General features: G+C 41.1%; 2 protein-coding genes across 3 annotated transcripts; one reads left to right on the top strand and one right to left on the bottom strand.

Moving 5' to 3' along the window:
* Positions 1-3,528: 3,528 nt before the first annotated feature.
* Positions 3,529-7,227, bottom strand: LOC139396642 (growth/differentiation factor 8-like). Its single transcript, XM_071143582.1, has 3 exons — positions 6,741-7,227; positions 5,805-6,172; positions 3,529-5,018 (listed from the first exon to the last, which is right to left on the bottom strand). The coding sequence occupies exons 1-3, from the start codon at positions 7,111-7,113 to the stop codon at positions 4,638-4,640; spliced, it is 1,122 nt and encodes a 373-aa protein (XP_070999683.1). The 5' UTR covers positions 7,114-7,227; the 3' UTR covers positions 3,529-4,637.
* Positions 7,228-8,724: 1,497 nt separating this feature from the next.
* LOC139406003 (small membrane A-kinase anchor protein-like) lies at positions 8,725-13,728 on the top strand. Of its 2 annotated transcripts, XM_071148464.1 has the most exons (3): positions 8,735-9,221; positions 9,828-9,965; positions 10,562-13,728. In XM_071148464.1, exon 3 carries the CDS (start codon positions 10,748-10,750, stop codon positions 11,027-11,029), a length of 282 nt encoding a protein of 93 aa, XP_071004565.1. In that variant the 5' UTR covers positions 8,735-9,221; positions 9,828-9,965; positions 10,562-10,747; the 3' UTR covers positions 11,030-13,728. The 2 variants fall into 2 exon arrangements, with proteins under 2 accessions (XP_071004566.1, XP_071004565.1); XM_071148465.1 differs by lacking the exon at positions 9,828-9,965 and having other exon boundaries at positions 8,725-9,221; positions 10,562-13,706.
* The last annotated feature ends 5,165 nt before the right edge of the window (positions 13,729-18,893 follow it).

The raw sequence follows: 18,893 nt of genomic DNA, 5'->3' as shown, positions 1-18,893 counted from the left end.
TCCCATCAATGCTTTGTACACAAAAGTGGACCAGTGCTTTAGCCTCCTGGTGGAAAGAGAGGTCTAATGCACCGTGGCATACAAAGCACAGTGATGGGTCAGTGATCTAGCATTTGTAATGAATCTTAAAGCACCATGACACATTGTGTCCAGAGTTTTCAAGTTACTTGCGGAGACCTGCATATAAACAATATCACCATAATCCAGCACTGATTTTTTTTAAAGTGCTTTGAACAAGATATTTTCTGACTAACATTGAAAAGCAAGATTTGTTCCTGTAATAGAAACCCAATTTCAACTTCAGTTTCTTGGTCAAGTTATCAATGTGCTGTTTAAAATTCAGCTTTTCATCTAACCAAATCCCAAGATACGTATAGGAGGTGACCCTATCAATTTGCTGGCCTGTTATAGTTCAAATCTGCAAGTGACTCCATCTGTTTACTTTCAGGGCAGAGAAAACCATAAACTTTGTTTTCCTTGCTTTAAGCACAAGTTTCAATTGGAAAAGCTGCTTCTGAAAACATCAAAAACCAACTGTAAATCCTGAAAAGCATTCTCAATATTAGATGCACTAGAATAAATCATTGTGTCATCAGCATACAGATGGAGATTAGCAGAATCAATAATCTTCCCTATGTAATCTATATAGAGTGTAAAAACGATCGGACCTAAAATTGAGCCCTGGGGAACTCCTTTTGTAATCCTTTGAAACTCAGATTTCATACCCTCCTGAGCAACACACTGTGTTCTGTCAGAAAGGTAGTTTTGAAACCAATCCAGTGCATCAACACTTAAACCAACCTTTTTTAGTCTATACAACAGTAGGGCATGGTCAACATTGTCGAAGGCCTTCGATAAGTCAATAAAAAGTGAAATAGTGATTGTTCTTGTCCTGAGTATCTAGTATCTATATCACCTACAACCTTACTTACAGCAGTAACTGTACTATGCTTGGCTCTAAAACTGAGATAACGCTGAGTTATTATAAAGAAAGTATTTAAACTGTGAGTTCACCAGGTTTTCCAAAACTTTTGCCAGTGCAGGCAATTTAGATATGGGATAATAGTTATCCAACTGGGACGGATCTCCACCCTTACGCAAAGGTGTGACGTTTTCCAGACTTTTGGTATGGTATTACTCGCCAATGAAAGATTTAATATATGAGTGAGAGGGGCAGCAATGATCTCTGCACCAATTTTTTTTAAATAAGGGTTCAATTCATCCGGGCCAACCGCTTTCTTAATATCAATAGATTTGAGTTCCTTTACAAATTCTGAAAGCTCAATCTCAGCAAAATGAAATAGATGAACCTGGTGGAAAATATGATGTTGGCATAAAGAATACTCAATGCTTTGTAACATAATTAATCATGTATTTGTGCTAACTACCGCGTTCATTGGTGTTCATGAATCTGTTAGTCTATATTGTAAAGAGTTACATCAGGTATTGCATTGAACTATAGATGTCATTTTTCCACCATCGTAAACATTTTGGAAAAATCGGCATATGTAATGTTGACATTTGATTCATAACGTTCAATGTTATTTGTGTGAATGTCATTTTATTACATGCTTTAATTGAATTGATCACATCTACCTCTGAGAATGATTTGGATCTGGCATGATTTTTTCAATATTCTACCTTCCTACTACTATTTGTGGTCTTTCTTAGAACTTCCTTCCATTGCTATGTAGCCTATATGCACACTATTACAGTATGGGGCCCATGTCATGTGTAGAACTTGCTTCTTTAGCTCTTTCCTTCTTGAAAATGCACCTGTTACGTGTCCGTATGCATGAGTATGGCTGGCAGTGGGCAAGGGAAAGCGTTTGAAAAACAGATTGACTCTCAAGGAAAGCTATTCTGTGAATCCACTGCACCCTTCTGTTAGATTCCCACCTGACTGTCATGGCAGGCCTCCAACTCACAGCAGGAAAGGAAGTCACTCTGGGCCATTGCTCAGTTCGCCCTCTGCTGGGCGGAAGTGAAGCCTCCATGAAGCCATCAGTCCAATAAGTCATGCTGACAGAATGCAAGAGTTCACATCCTCTCATTAGACCACAATGCCTTCTGACCACAAACTCAAGAACACAAACTCACACACCTCCTGTTGCTTATCCATCAGTAGAAGACATCTGTTGAAAGAATAATGGTGGATAAACTCAACTGAATGAGACATCCAGTGGGGTCTGAAATTATTGACAAGCTTGATAAAATTAACAAACATTTCTGTATAAAATAAATTATTAAAATACTGAGCTATATTTTATGCTAAACATTTTGGAGAAATTATATTTTATTCTAATACAATTGCTCAGAAAAATAGTAATATCAAGTGAAAAAATTTCTTCAAAATTATTGACACCGTTTTCAATACCTCACCTTGCAAGGATAACGGCACTGAGCCTTTTTCTCAAATGTTTTATGAGTTGGAGAGCACTTTGGGAGGGATCTTAGACCATTCCTCCAAACAGAATACTTCCAGATCCTTGATATCCTTTGTCTTTGCTTCTGGACTTCCCTCTTCAATTCAAACCACGTTTTCAATGTGTTTCAAATCCAGAGACTGAGATGGCAATCACAAAATGTTGTGGTCCATTAAGCATTTATTTGTGGATTTTGATGTGTGCTTGTGATTATTGTGCTGGAAGATCCACCTGAGACCAAGTTTCTAATATACAATTGTACTAGTATAAAATAGTTTTTGGGGAGCCTACAATATAGCTCAATCTTTTAACTACTTATTTTATATGCTAATTTTTACTCATCTTTATCAAGGCTGTCAATAATTTCGGATCCCAGTGTACGTTATCCAGACCACTCGGCTTATTTTATGTTGTTTTGATGAGGAAACGAAATGGTAACACCAGGTGTGCCTGGGTCTGCGTGATTGGTCAGCTGAAAGGCACCATGTTGTTCCAATCATTTGAAAGGGTATGGTAAGAGCCATGCTGTTCCTTAGCCTGGGCACACTCATGGATGGGTTGGTTTTGGGGCTTGCGCTCTTTGACTAAATTGTCTGTGTAGTGGATGAGAAACCTGCCCGTAGCATGTTGGCCGGAGTGTATCAGTGATGTCCCCATCCATGAGATCTAAAGCCAATTGTCACTCATGGAATGACAGACCTGTCTCTTGCCCTGATGGCTTAGACAGCTGGTTATAAGTTGTGCTGTGCAGAACATTGTAAGTTTGAGCCCTATTTGGCGCAGAAAATAATGAACTCTGTTGCTGTCTATATTGTACCACGTTTATTGGATGTGAATTGGAACCGTATGGATAAATTTGTATCGTTGTGTTTATTACGAGAACCTTCATCTTATGATTGGATTTACATGACTGAGGCTTGTGACCAAATGCACACGAACAGGAATGTTATAAATGACCTCTATATGATTCCACATGGCACTTGTGTCAGTCAGAACACATTGCTGAAAGAGCACATTGTTTAGAATGCATTCACATCCCAAGTATTCCTTGTGCATTGAAATACCATTACCAAGCTATTGTATGAAATAACTGAACTTAACATATAAGCAAGCACCTTTATTTGTTAAACAGGTATACAGTCGCTATTGTAACGTTTTCTTGCTAGTTTGTGGTCTTATACATTTACTAACAGTGGTTTAGAAAGGCAACTGCTAATGGAAACAATGGCATATACAATACAAATTAGCAAACGTATCAAAATCAGTTTTTACAACTTTTGTAGCAACCAATTCTTTCTATTGGTTTGCCATAGTGCAAACTGTGTTATTTGTAAGACAGAGTTTAAACGTGGTTTTAACATTCAAATATATATTTCTCTGTCTTAAACACATCTCAATGTGTAGACTGCATTCATTGTGCTTCCGATTCAAGTCCTCCTGTCCAGTAATGTTGATTTACAATAAGAATAATTCAAGTGAGTAGGGCAGTTCAGGCAGTTGAATGGTGGTAAAGCTATGATTAGAAGTTGAATAAGAATGCACTGTTGCTGTGTGTGTATATGGTGTTTATGGCATTGTGCATGAAGGCCAGTTCAGACTGAGTCCTCAGCTATAGTTTTCCAAGCCCTTTCAAAAGTCCTTGAGGATTCCCGGTTTCACTCTCAAACATTGCTTATATGATTATCACACCGATAGTTAAACGTACGCTGTAAAAGCTTGGGGGGTTGGGGGATTAGTCTATGTGTGTCAGACCTGGGTTTAAAAAGGAATTGTTTTATTTCCAATACTTAAGCTGCACTTGATTGAGCTTGCCTGGTTCAATGGAACCAATGGATTATTCCCCAAAGTGCAAACCCCACCCTTCTCCATTAAAGTATTTGAAGAAAAAAAACAAATACTATTTGAACCTAGGTCTGGTGTGTGTCCATGTCAAGTCCAACAGGCATTGTGTTCCTACATCCTTGTGACTTTAGGCCATTGTGGGGCGAACATGTGATTGGAGGAGAGAAGAAAATGAAAATGAAAAAAACGAACGAGACATGTCCGTGGTTGAAGCCTGCTCAGCGAATGGACAGGTGTTTCTTTAGCCGCTATTGTGGCTCTATTGCACTGTGTTCTGCAGAAAGCACTGGTAGTGATGGATGGATCTGTCCCAAAGTCCAGGGTGGAGACCCTGGCTAAGCCCCTCCCCTTCCCCAGCAGAACTCTCGCTCACGAGCAGCCGCAGCGGTCCACCACCATGGATGGGATCTTGCCGTAGATGATCTGCTCTTTGCGGTTGAAGTAGAGCATGTTGATCGGGGACATCTTGGTGGGGGTGCAGCAGGGCCCTGCGGTGCCCCGGGGGTTAGCCTTGTTCACCAGGTGGGTGTGGGGGTACTTCTGCAGGTGCATGTACTCGCACTCACCAGAGCAGTAGTTGGCCTTGTAGCGCTTGGGGGCAATAATCCAGTCCCAGCCAAAGTCTTCAAAGTCCACTGTGAGGGGGTACCGGCAGCAGCGGGACTCGGGGGAGTTCTCATCACAGTCCAGGCCCGAATCTCTCCTGGAGCGCTTCGGGCCCTCCGAAATCTTCACCTCCATGAAGGGTTGCTGTGAAGGCACAATACAGAAACGTGACACGTTGGGAAACATATTGGAGTTTGTTACTCCAATCTAATATTGCTGATCCTTTACATCAAGGTCTCAAACCTGGGTGTTGTGATACTTTGTGCCACTGAAATTATTGCATTTTTAAACACTCACTTTAATGCTTGGTTTGGTAAAAAGTATTCTAATTGCACCAGAAATGGGTGCCAGCTGTGTGCAAACCCCACCCTTCTCCTTTAAATGTGTGTGTGTGTGTGTGTGTGTGTGTGTGTGTGTGTGTGCGTGTGTGTGTGTGTGTGTGCGCATGTGTGTGTGTGATAACAGAGGCTGTAGGAAATTCCTCTGATTAGCACAGTCACACAGAAGACTTCTGGAAGTTCTGGCCATGTGAATAATGTGAATTTTTATGTAACCAGGTGATAGGACATGAGATTATTGGTGGCAAGGGCAAATATTCTGTCACAGGATATTAGGTATGTGGTATGTTAGGTATGTGTGTTTATATTTTTAAATATGAGCACATGAGAGCAAATCCACAGAGTGCCAAAACCCCTCTGATCAGCAGGTATCGATAATAAACAACTGGTATTTGAAGCCCTGGTTCTAAATTAGTCTGGTTACAATTTGACACAAACATGAATTTGCCCTCTCTTGCCAAGGGTGTTAAATGTGGATATTGCATTATTATGCATTACTAAATTGGTTATGGATTACTTCCCATAGATCCCACGAGGATAAACTACGAACCTATTTGTAAATTGCTTCGATGGGAGATAAATCTAAACTCACCAGTCCTTCTCCGGCTTCAGCTGAGGTAACGGCCAGATCATTTCCCTTTGAGTCCAACGCATTAATCTCGATCCCCCAATTCGTGTCCGGTTGCCGCAGCCACACCGACAACACTTGTTTCACGTCGATACTCTGCCAAGAGCTGACTCCTGCATTCACGTCGATTTTTAGAGACCGGATCTGTATGTTCCTGCCCCCGTCCGTGACAGGGATCAGGCGGGAGATTTGCAGGAACACGGTGGTGACTTCGTCAGGTGGCTGAAGGTGCACCCATAGCTGTGCCCGAACTATGCGGTTCGCCTGAATCTTCGAATTGAAGGAGAAAAAGCAACACTTGGGTTTCCCATCGACTTGGACGATGGATTCGGCTGGAGGAGAAAAATTAGAACTTGAATTATAATATGCAAATGTATTATCTATTTTCTCAATTAAACTACATTTCTAAATTAAATGACTGCTATTTTTTGCGGTTCTATGTAACACAATTCACAATTGTGTTTTCGTTACCGAAACCCCTTGGTAAACCACTTTCAAAATATAGATTTAAAGTTACAATGTCATGACACATTGATAAACTATAAAACACTCAGCAATGTGTCATCTCCAGGGTATCTTCCAATATAGCCTATATAGTTTTAGAACCGCCACACTCAACACCAGAGCCACTAGCACCTTGTAAGATGGAACTCGGCTCGGACGTAAAAGTTATATATTTGTTTCAAGTCAACATGATATGACAGATAAACAAATCATGAATAATTCCTATGAAATGTCAACCTATTTCCAACATAGTGGTGCAAGAAGGCTAATACCGGATCAGACATGAAGTTGCGCACTGTGCCCCATGCGTAAAAAACATCTGAGCTCTGGTGCCTTTTCAAAGTTATTATATTGAGACACATAGTGTTGCATTGAATAATAGCATATACAACTTACGTTCAGTGGCCATTGTCATGATTGTTTCTGTGATGGCATGTTCATCATCTTCTTCCATAAGTCCATCCTTATTGTCATCTCCAAGTACATCATACTGGTCAAGAAGTTTCTGCAAAGGTGGTGCCTTGGGCAAGAGCTGCTTGACAACATCTCGGCTAATATTGGGCGCGTGCTTGAGTCGCAGTTTGCTAAGAATTTGTGACTTGATGGCGTGTAATCTCATGTTTTTGATCTGCTGTCGGACCTCGCATGTTGAGCACTGCTCACCGTCATCCGTGGCCGGGGATTGGTGGTGCGCCGTTTGATCACCAAGACCCATTGGACCGAAAGCAACCATAAAACTCAGATAAATTAGAACCTGCATCAGATTCATTATCTAAGGTGCGGAGTTTGCTATAAAAAAAAAAATCCAAAAGTGAATACGTATTTGCGTGAAGGCGGACTACAGAGTCGCCTGTGTTTAAAATCAGGCTCTACACTGATAGGTGGCATACTTTAATTCGTCAGCCCTTTTTATACTGCAACTTTGGCCTCTCTTTTGTGTCGTCAAAATCAACGATTGGTTGGGCTGGCAACAATGAATTTAACGGACAGACATCAACTGTATTTTTCTGTCAACCCTTAAAAGAGGTATGGCAAGGTTCGGAATAGTTTTGAGACAACTACACTATCAATCAAAGACAAGACAGTTCTGCAAATGGTCAAATCAAATTACGGATGCGGTTATATTGATTAATTGCATAAACTTAAATCCGCAAGCCTGTCACCATAGGAACGCCACTGAGAAAAGGCGTTTTTTCCGCTCATCCCATCAACGCGACAGGGTTCAAATGAATCGGTGTTATGACTTCCCTTCCCCTGTGATCAGTTAGTTATATGACCAGTTTGCCTAACTCTCTAAATCTGTTTCTCTCGAAAATGTAAGGTATATTAATTGACAAATATGACAGGAACCACTCTTTAGTCTATATTGATATAGGCTACATGGAGTAGACCTACTTCTTTCTAAACTTGTTTCCAAATGCTAAATACTTTTGTCAATAGGCTATAGGATAGATACTATTGCATTGAACATTTATGGCGAAATGGGCTCTTCTGTAGGCCTACGATACTGTATTAATCTATAGGCTACTGGATATTGTTGTCTTGAGGTGTTTGCGCTTACTATTTACGAAAGCTTTTTAGTCCAGACGTTTAGTGCCATCATGCGGTTAATCAACAACAGTTGCAAAATTACGCACAGGTTATGAGATATTATTTTCCTTCACAAATAAACAGTAACATATGGATTATAATTTAGATCAACGCAACCGGCATTTAGAAGATGTGTATGGCTCACAAGAGTCAATCAAATTGCCCACTTTATGCACATTTTACGCAGCAATATGAATGGCATGGCAGGTCAATGAATGGTTTAATTATAGCCTATTGTCGTTATCGAATTTGAGACTGGAACCCTTATGTGAAAGAAAATATACCATACTGTATTTACAAAAACATAAACGAATTTAACTAATGTACATTATACCGTTTTACGCACACTCGTCCAATGAGTTTTACTGTTTTATGAATGCGTCATATATATATTTTTAAATGACACCAATTGGTTTTGAACATATCCGATAACTCACAACTGAAAATCTGACACAGTGCGACTGCAGTGGCTATTGGGAAAGCTCGCTAATATACCTCGTGCCATAATGATCCAGACCTCTCGACAGGCGCATGAGTAGCCTTAGAACACTTTGATACAAGGAAGCTAATCGTGGGTAAACGTCCATCAAAGGCAAGAGACAGGAATGTAATCTATAGGTAGATAGTTTATAGAAACAACTGACTGTATTCCTTACTTTAAACATTTCAATAGTCACTGAGGAGTCAAGCATGGAGCCACCATGCGCCACAAGAGGGTGATATTCTACAAGTAACAGTAACCCGTGTGAACGCGCACAATTTATCTCCACAACCCGTTCTACAGTTTACTAACTGCCTTCAGAACGTTGAGTCAAACAGGCAACACTTTCAACGATGATTTATGTAGAATCTCCAGTAGAATGATGGCAAGAAGAAGGTATAGTCCTCCATGTCCGACTATTCCAGGATGTGAGAGTTTAATTAAATCGATGTTTGTATTTAGTGGGATTACTGCACAATGTGGTATGGTGGAACATTGAATGTCCAGTTTGGTAACTTGGTGGAAATTTCGTGCTGAGAGAGAAACCTGACCAATGTGGTCGCTGCCTTCCAAGTTTCATGTTCAAGCGTTGGACGCATATTCGGCGGTTTGATAAGGAGACGGAGTAGACACAGTCCGAGAGGCGGCACGTTTGGTGATTTCGGTTCACAAACCGTGTGGATGTATGAGACTTCTTTATTGAAACGTGTCGTTCAAGATAAAACGATGCGTTTTCCTACGGGATGAATTTGATATTCATGGAGGGAAACTCATCCAGTCCTACTTTTCCAAGAGTCTTTTTGAAGGTAGGCTGCCTATCCCACGCTTCAGCAATATTCCATGTACCTATTTTTCTGGTAACTGTGTATGAATTGGACTAGACGCTACCTCTAAACATATTGAACAGAAATACGCTCATGTAAGAATTCTTAGAAGCCTATTTACAACGCGGACAACCATTTATTTCGCCCTTCCTCCATCCGGGCTAGTATTTCTCCTGGACCTTTTATGTTCACATTTGAATAGTGACATTCTTCCACATATGCCTTTATTAGTTCAATAAAGCTGGGTTATAGTTAAAGGTGGGGAGGGGGTTTCAAGGGTCGCTTCTCATGATATCAGGGCTAGAGTGACATGCTTGAGATATATGGAACAGACAATATCCTATTTTCCCACAATGTGAAATGATGTGTATATGTAACAACAAAAAAATATGTTTTGACGTTTTATGGCTCAGCACTGTAGTTAGATAAGCAGTAGCCTCTTGTCAAAATGCATAAGCTACAGTGGCATCATTTTGCAACTTCAGTAAAAAGGCTCATCCTATGTGAGAGATGAACAGGATGATATAATAGTGTGCTGCTCTGTCTAAAATAAATAATCACACGCCCGCCGCTGTGAATCTGGATCAGGCAGGACTGAGGCAACACACACCAGGACAGATGGAGACTACAGCAAATAACAGCAGTGCTTTGTGCGTTCAACCCAGAGTCACGTGGTCTATTTATGAAGACTGAAAAGACTGAGGATACAAAACAACAAGATCATGGGTAATACATACAAATTATGTTCAAAATAACTACTCTAAGCCCAAATAGCAGCTGTCATAGACTCACCTTTTCCCCAAAGGTCACTACAACTGCCTAGTCTAGGCGTCTGGACTAGTAGTAGATACAGGGAACTGCCATGGAAACACTTCAGTAAATTAGGGATACAAAGTGCATTGAAAGCAAGTGCTGCCACAAAGGTGTGGTTCCTGAGTTAATTAAGAAATTCACATCCCATAATGCTTAGGGTCATGTATACCAATTCTAGGCAGGCCATTGTTTTGGCTACTGTGGTTATGCCCCCATAGGAAGACAATGCCCACAGGGCACGAGTGGTCACTGAATGGTTTGATGAGCATAAAATCTATGTAAGCCAAGGTGCATTAAATCCACCACGAGTCAGCAACTTTATGTTAGTGTTTTCCTTTATTTTGGCAGTTACCTGTAGCTACTGCTGCTGTGTGGTAATAGGGGTAATGATGCTAAGTCACTGTCTAAATAGTAGGCCTCAAGTCTTTTCTCTGCCATTTGGTAATTTTAGGCAGATTCTGATGGAAAGTAAATAACTGAAATCCTTTCCCTCTTCTCTCTCCCTACAGCACAGGGGAAGATATAAGTAGGGCAGCATAGGAGCATGGCTGACTGTCTGGACTATTTCAGGGCAGCTCAGTTAAGACAAGAATCGGCTTCCTAGCCGTCGCTTCTTAACCAGGGGCCAAGCCCCCCTCCGGCACATTCCTCCTTCACCACCTTCTCTCTCCCCTCCTCTCTGAGATCAATGCTCCATGATTTATATAATGGGATGCGTCAAATCCAAGAAGAGCGATCCGATCCAGTACGCCAACTCGGTGAAGGCGGACGGCAATCCTGGGAAGTGGCAGGGCGAGAACGCGCTGCTGGTCCACTATGAGACGGGGTCCGCGGACGACTCTGCCCGGGTGGACCCCATTCTGCTGGAGTATGCCCAGCGGCTGTCCGAGGAGATAGTGGCCCGGGCCGTGCAGCAGTGGTTGGAGGTGGACAGCCGCTACATTGACATCCCCTACATTGAGTGTGATGTGCCATGAGGGGGATGGGGGAGGGCATTGCCAGAGAGTGTTATTTCTGTTATGGGATTCACCTTGAACCTCTGGGGAAAAGAAGACTACTGGATGCCCAACAGACAGACAGACAGACAGACATCACTCTCCTTCAGGTTGAAACAATACACTACGAAGATCTACTAGCTGATGCAAGATGTTGATGCCATTCTATGGTCCAAAGCCATTTTTCTGTTTAATTCATACTTGGACAAAGACCTTGATTAATCCTCTCATTTTCAATCCAGACCATGTGCTTGTCTCCATCGTTAGCTAGATGATAAGAGTTCCGAGCTGGGGTGTGTGATATATTTGTCTTGGGAGCCGATAAAGCAGAAGAGTATCATTGAATCCTGCTTTGAAAATGACCGGTTCTGCCTTTCAGTGAATATCTATCGTTTCCGCTTGACGCGTGCCATCCTTGCGGCCAAATAGCAGTTCCGATGTAGGAAGTTATTTATTAGCACCTCAAATGGCCAATGTTTTTCACTTGAGATTTTTTGCTAGAGTCAGCAGGTACATGCCTCCCTCTCCATCTGTCTGCCCAGACAGAAGCTCCCAGTTCAGGGTTCTTGGATAATGGCATCCCAGGGGGCCTGTGGTCGACCAACAAAGGAGAGCTCATTATTCATCCTGCCCACCTACCCATTAAGCATGTACGACGACGAGCTGCAGCAACCAAGGACCTGACAACGGTCACTTTGACGAAATGATGCTCTACGAACATGGCCGTGGGAAGATGTTTTGGGTTGGGGGTGCTGATGAGTATTTTTGTCCACTCATATAGGAGTAATAAAGGCCAAGTTCACTAAGGATGTTTTTTTCGATTTATCAGGGGGTGCTGCAGCACCCTCAGCATCCCTACTTCCTGCGGCTATGTTTAGGAATGTTTTACAGAGGTTCAGCACCCTCCCATTCTATGAATTTGAATGCCATTGACAATAGGACATCCCTGAGGGCTGGCTAAGTCCCCCATGCCTCGAGGAAATCAGGACACGAGGATGGATTGACACACTTTTACTGAGACTTGGCTTTTGTACACAAAACGAGTTCTGGGTTCATAAATACATTTTGCTTTCGCCAAAATGTCTTGGGCCAAGCACCCTGGTTTTAACATACTGTGTTCTACGTAATGAGGAACTGCTGCCATCCGCCCCATAGAATTTACAGCACAAATATGCAACTCTCCAAGGCCATGGTATTTTTATTGAGAGCAAATGGCTTCTTAAAATAGTACGATGCTATTTTAACAGGCCATAGGCACACATAAGCACAATGGAGAGTTGAGTTGTTTGGAAAAGGAGAACAACTGTCAAAGTCCTTAATGAATGGTAGTACAAGCACAATACGCTTGATGGGTTTTCGTATGGCGTTTATAAGATAGGTCATATCAGTGGGTTTTAGTCAGTCATGGCAGGTCAGTTCCTACCATACCACAACTGATGTTCAAGAAGCTTTAAATGGCGGATGAGTCAAGGCTGGGCAACATGGAACATTTCACAGAGCATTAAATCAGAGTGCCATTGTATACACACCACAAAGAACAAGTAGACATTATTTCACCGGCTAAGGAAGTTTGACCTGTGCATCTCAAGTAAGATTCGGCTGCTAAGTCATTAGGTATGCTCAGTAAAGGAAATGGTAGTGGTGTGCCTCAAATGCTACACCCAAAAATCCATTACAGTTAAAAGCAACAAATATATAACAGCATTTTCACTAATCTGGGTTGAAAGATGAATCTCTTGAACCCATTCAATTATGTAAACCAATTGAAAAGCTTAGCGGTGACAACTTTTTTCTCCCCCCCCCCCATACAGCTCTATCATTCCTAAATCTAAGAACTGGACAGATCACAGATCACTGTTGTTACTGCCTCAGCTAATGTTTTAAACAATTTTACAGATCAAGCTGCAAAAAACACAATGAAATCAAACAAAAAAAATCCATCAAGCTTGATTTTCACTCGGATGAATTTTACCCAGTCGTTTTACTATGCAGGAGACGGCTAGCACTGCATGCCATATATCAAGCATAATAAAACAGTGATAGCCTTCTATGGTAGAGGCATTATCTCTGCCTTTTATTTTTTGCATCTTTATTTAACTAGGCAAGTCAGTTAAGAACAAATTCTTATTTTCAATGACGGCCTAGGAACAGTGGGTTAACTGCCTGTTCAGGGGCAGAACGACAGATTTGTACCTTGTCAGCTCAGGGATTTGAACTTGCAACCTTTCGGTTACTAGTCCAACGCTCTAAGCACTAGGCTACCCTGCCGCCCCAAGCTACCCTGCCTTTGAAGCTATGTCGAACACAGAATTCAAATGCTTTGTATAATGATGGTCAATGTCGCAGTTCACAATGCTTACAGCTTGACATAAACACAAAGGTATACCAAAGTATGTACAAACGAGGTATACCTGGATTCCTTCCTTCTAAATATTTCAATGTCGGGAACAGTTACATCTTGTAACATCAGTCTTCCAGTCAAGCCTTCAGTTTGATTATGGGCAACAAAAAAAAAAAGTATGTTGGGAGATCCTAATGCTTCTTTTCCCCCCAGCGTCTAAGGACTCATCTATATCATATACCATTTAACCTGCAGCACTGTACAGGTCTGTAAATAAATCAATGACAAAAAAAATGTGACGACAATAAAGCTGAAATCTATGCCTTCTACCATTATTTAAGTGACTTCATCTCATTTTTTGAGAAAGGGCATTGGCGGATTGGGGGGGGGGGTTCATTTCTGGGTAACAATTTAAGTACCTTACTGTAATAGATTTCCATAAAAATTTAATTTCTCAAGCACCATGCTGGCTTGCCTCTGAAGCTAAGCAAAGTCTGTCCTTGGATGGGAGACCAGATGCTGCTGGAAATGGCATTGGAGGGCCAGTAGGAGGTACTCTTTCCTCTGGTGTAAGGAGATCCCAATGCCCCAGGGCAGTGATAAGGGACATTGCCCTGTGTAGGGTGCCGTCTTTTGGAAGAGAGTTATCGTAAGAGTAGGAGTGTTAACCCTGGTGTCCTTGCTAAATTTCCAATCTGACCCTCATACCATCATCGCCAACTAATCATCCCCAGCTTCCTATTGGCTTGTTCTTTCCCAATCCTCCCCCGTGTAACAATTCTCCAGGTCGTTGCTGTAAATGAGAATGTGTTCAGTCAACTTACCTGATAAAATAAAAGCTAGAATGTTAAAAGTACTCTCTGGGAGTGGTCTGAGTGGGAGGGGAAACTGATAACTAGCCGTTATGGGCAGAGAGGTTTGGACCAATTTATTAACCAATTTACCGCATGGTGATGTCACCATGGAAAGCCAAAACTCCCACCCATGCAAATCTGCTGATTAGAAGGTCCTGTGTAGATTGCATTTTCAACTAGCAACTATCAGGAAAAAACACGGATGAAAAAAAATCACACTTTTACAACGTTAGCTTCATTAGCTGTTGTACAATATGATATAAAACACAGGAAAACCTCATTTTGAATGCACTGTGCCTTTAAAATATTACACAGTGCCTTCAGAAAGTATTCACCACACCCCTCAACTTTTTCAAAAAAATTTTGCGTTACAGCTTGATTTTGAAATGGATTAAATTGAGATTTTGTGTTACTGGCCTACACACAGTACCCCATAATATCAAAGTGGAATCATGTTTAGCTAAATGAACGAAAATGTCTTGTGTCAATAAGTATTCAACCCTTTTGTTATGGCAAACCTAAATACGTTCAGGAGTAAAAATGTGCTGAACAAGTTCCATAATAAGTTGCATATACTCACTGTGTGCAATAATAGTGTTTAACATGATTTTTGAATGACTACCTCATCTCTGTACCCCACACATACAGATAATTGTAAGGTCTCTCAGTCGAGCAGTGCATTTCAAACACAGATTCAACCACAAAGACCAGGGAGGTTTTCCAATCCCTCGCAAAGAAGTGCACCAATTGGTAAAAAAAAACTGTTTAAATATCCCTTTGAGCAAGTTATTAATTACACTTTGGATGGTGTATCAATACACCCAGTCACTACAAAGATCCAGACGTCCTTAATTGAGTTGCCGGAGAGGAATGAAACCACTCAGGGATTTCACCATGAGGCCAATGGTGACTTTAAAACAGTTACAGAGTTTAATGGCTGTGATAGGAAAAAAACAGAAGGATCAACAACACTATAGTTACTGCACAATACAAACCTAATTGACAGAGTAAAAAGAAGGAAGCTTGTGCAGAATACAAATATTCCATAACATGCATCATGTTTGCAACAAGGCACTATAGTAAAACTGCAAAAAATGTGGCTAAGCAATTAACTTTTTTTCTCCTGAATATAAAGTGTTATGTTTAGGGCAAATCCAATACAACACATTACTGAGTACCACTCTCCATATATTCAAGCATAGTGGTAGCTGCATCATGTTATGGCTATGCTTGTAATCAATAAGGACTGGGGAGTTTTTCAGGATAAAAAATAAATGGAATGGATCTAAGCACAGGCAAAATCCTAGAGGAAAACCTGGTTCAGTCTGTGTTCAGCTAGACAGTGGGAGATGAATTCACCTTTCAGCAGGACAATAACCTAAAACCTGGAGTTGCTTACCAAGAAGACAGTTAATGTTCCTGAGTGGCTAAGTTACAGTTTTGACTTAAATCTGCTTAAAAATATATGGCAAGACCTGAAAATGGTTGACTAGCAATGATCAACAACGAATTTGACAGAGTTAGAATTTTGAAAATAATGGGCAAATATTGTACAATACATGTGTGCAAATTAGCTAAACATTTCTTTTTAAAGAAATACAGAAATATCTAAAATGTCTAAACACAATTTCACTGTCATTATGGGGTATTATGTGTAGATGGGTGAGAGAAAAACATCTATTTAATCCATCCAACCAATCAATTAATCCCGACTACTTCCGAAATGGTCGGGAAGATCTGATCACAATAGTTATTTTAATCTTCTACACCTTTTTAAAAATGTGGGCACAATCAGAATGTGGGCAAGATCAGGACACAGGATGCCAGCTACAGTGCCTTGCGAAAGTATTCGGCCCCCTTGAACTTTGCGACCTATTGCCACATTTCAGGCTTCAAACATAAAGATATAAAACTGTATTTTTTTGTGAAGAATCAACAACAAGTGGGACACAATCATGAAGTGGAACGACATTTATTGGATATTTCAAACTTTTTTAACAAATCAAAAACTGAAAAATTGGGCGTGCAAAATTATTCAGCCCCTTTACTTTCAGTGCAGCAAACTCTCTCCAGATGTTCAGTGAGGATCTCTGAATGATCCAATGTTGACCTAAATGACTAATGATGATAAATACAATCCACCTGTGTGTAATCAAGTCTCCGTATAAATGCACCTGCACTGTGATAGTCTCAGAGGTCGTTAAAAGCGCAGAGAGCATCATGAAGAACAAGGAACACACCAGGCAGGTCCGAGATACTGTTGTGAAGAAGTTTAAAGCCGGATTTGGATACAAAAAGATTTCCCAAGCTTTAAACATCCCAAGGAGCACTGTGCAAGCGATAATATTGAAATGGAAGGAGTATCAGACCACTGCAAATCTACCAAGACCTGGCCGTCCCTCTAAACTTTCAGCTCATACAAGGAGAAGACTGATCAGAGATGCAGCCAAGAGGCCCATGATCACTCTGGATGAACTGCAGAGATCTACAGCTGAGGTGGGAGACTATCCATAGGACAACAATCAGTCGTATATTGCACAAATCTGGCCTTTATGGAAGAGTGGCAAGAAGAAAGCCATTTCTTAAAGATATCCATAAAAAGTGTCGTTTAAAGTTTGCCACAAGCCACCTGGGAGACACACCAAACATGTGGAAGAAGGTGCTCTGGTCAGATGAAACCAAAATTGAACTTTTTGGCAACAATGCAAAACGTTATGTTTGGCGTAAAAGCAACACAGCTGAACACACCATCCCCACTGTCAAACATGGTGGTGGCAGCATCATGGTTTGGGCCTGCTTTTCTTCAGCAGGGACAGGGAAGATGGTTAAAATTGATGGGAAGATGGATGGAGCCAAATACAGGACCATTCTGGAAGAAAACCTGATGGAGTCTGCAAAAGACCTGAGACTGGGACGGAGATTTGTCTTCCAACAAGACAATGATCCAAAACATAAAGCAAAATCTACAATGGAATGGTTCAAAAATAAACATATCCAGGTGTTAGAATGGCCAAGTCAAAGTCCAGACCTGAATCCAATCGAGAATCTGTGGAAAGAACTGAAAACTGCTGTTCACAAATGCTCTCCATCCAACCTCACTGAGCTCGAGCTGTTTTGCAAGGAGGAATGGGAAAAAAATTCAGTCTCTCGATGTGCAAAACTGATAGAGACATACCCCAAGCGACTTACAGCTGTAATCGCAGCAAAAGGTGGCGCTACAAAGTATTAACTTAAGGGGGCTGAATAAATTTGCACGCCCAATTTTTCAGTTTTTGATTTGTTAAAAAAGTTTGAAAAATCCAATAAATGTCGTTCCACTTCATGATTGTGTCCCACTTGTTGTTGATTCTTCACAAAAAAATACAGTTTTATTTCTTTATGTTTGAAGCCTGAAATGTGGCAAAAGGTCGCAAAGTTCAAGGGGGCCGAATACTTTCGCAAGGCACAGTAGCACCCTGTATAAATGGGGCTATTGATCCTGAGCATCAGCCAAGGTTATTATCCAATAATGATCCTAACCCTTACCCTAGTCTCGTTTTATCAGATCTCAACACTGCAGAGGCGGCAGTGGGAGGAGCTATAGGAGGACGGGCTCATTCCATTACAATGAGCTCGTCCTCTTTTAGCTTCTCCCACCAGCCTCCCCTGCAACACTGTATTCGCATTTGAGAATGTCTTGACACACGTAGAACGGCTGGAATCAAGGCTACCTTTACACTAACCTCAACCAATTTCAATTCCCTATTGCCTAACCTTAACCTTTGGATCTACCGTCTGAATATCCACTACTTACGGTTTAAACTGAGATTTCATCACGTGGGCAACCCTTGCCTATCCAGATCCAACAGCTCCCTCTGCACCTGTATTATGTCCCTGTAACATTTATTTAATCATTAGATTAGCTGATAGACGGTCAGGTCTAGATGTCGTCTAAATGACTTAATGGAGTTAATGGATCACGCCAACTAGCTTTGATATAGTGGCTCAGAAGCTTTAGGACAGGGTTCGTCAACTAGGGTTAGCCTCGGGCCCAAAAAAATTCTGAGCCAATAGTCGGCAAGCCAGAACATAATTAACATATAATATTAGCACAATTAATAGGCCAACACTACAAATCGAACAGAACAACATTAACAAGTCGGATTAATACATAATTAATTCAGTGACAATAACAATAATTTAGATCTGATTAAGCTCATAAAATCACCAATGTCTCTATTCAATTATTATTCTTAGTCCATTTCTCTGTGCTTTGATTGGTGGGGAAAAACAGGTCTACTGAACGTAGCCTAATGTAGTCCACTACTTTTTTTTATGTCAACATTTTTAACCTCATTGAGAATTCTGCGCTGTGCTCTTGCAGTCATCGTTGTAGGACAGCCACTCCTAGGGAGAGCAGCAACAGCGCTGAACTTTCTCCATTTATAGACAATTAGTTTTACCGTGGACTGATGAACATAAAGGCTTTTAGAGATACTTTTGTAACCCTTTCCAGCTTTATGCAAGTCAACAATTCTTAATATTAGGTCTCCTGAGATCTATTTTGTTCATGGCATGGTTCACATCAGGCAATGCTTCTTGTGAATAGCAAACTCACATTTTGTTAGTGTTTTTTATAGGGCAAGGCAGCTCTTAAACAACATCGCCTATC

Source organism: Oncorhynchus clarkii, chromosome 3 (genome assembly GCF_045791955.1).
Source record: "Oncorhynchus clarkii lewisi isolate Uvic-CL-2024 chromosome 3, UVic_Ocla_1.0, whole genome shotgun sequence".
NCBI classification, from domain to species: Eukaryota; Metazoa; Chordata; class Actinopteri; order Salmoniformes; family Salmonidae; genus Oncorhynchus; species Oncorhynchus clarkii.
Note: the sequence above shows the minus strand (reverse complement) of the source record. Positions and strands in the feature narration are given on the sequence as shown.

What these genes read in the sequence shown, in the direction of transcription:
- LOC139396642 (XM_071143582.1), bottom strand. Translation starts at nt 7,113, where the DNA reads ATGAATCTGATGCAGGTTCTAATTTATCTGAGTTTTATGGTTGCTTTC. An exon ending in CATGACAATGGCCACTGAAC is followed by an intron (nt 6,173 to 6,740) that starts GTAAGTTGTATA and finishes TTTCTCCTCCAG; the next exon opens with CCGAATCCATCGTCCAAGTC. An exon ending in CTGAAGCCGGAGAAGGACTG is followed by an intron (nt 5,019 to 5,804) that starts GTGAGTTTAGAT and finishes GTGCCTTCACAG; the next exon opens with CAACCCTTCATGGAGGTGAA.
- LOC139406003 (XM_071148464.1), top strand. Translation starts at nt 10,748, where the DNA reads ATGATTTATATAATGGGATGCGTCAAATCCAAGAAGAGCGATCCGATC.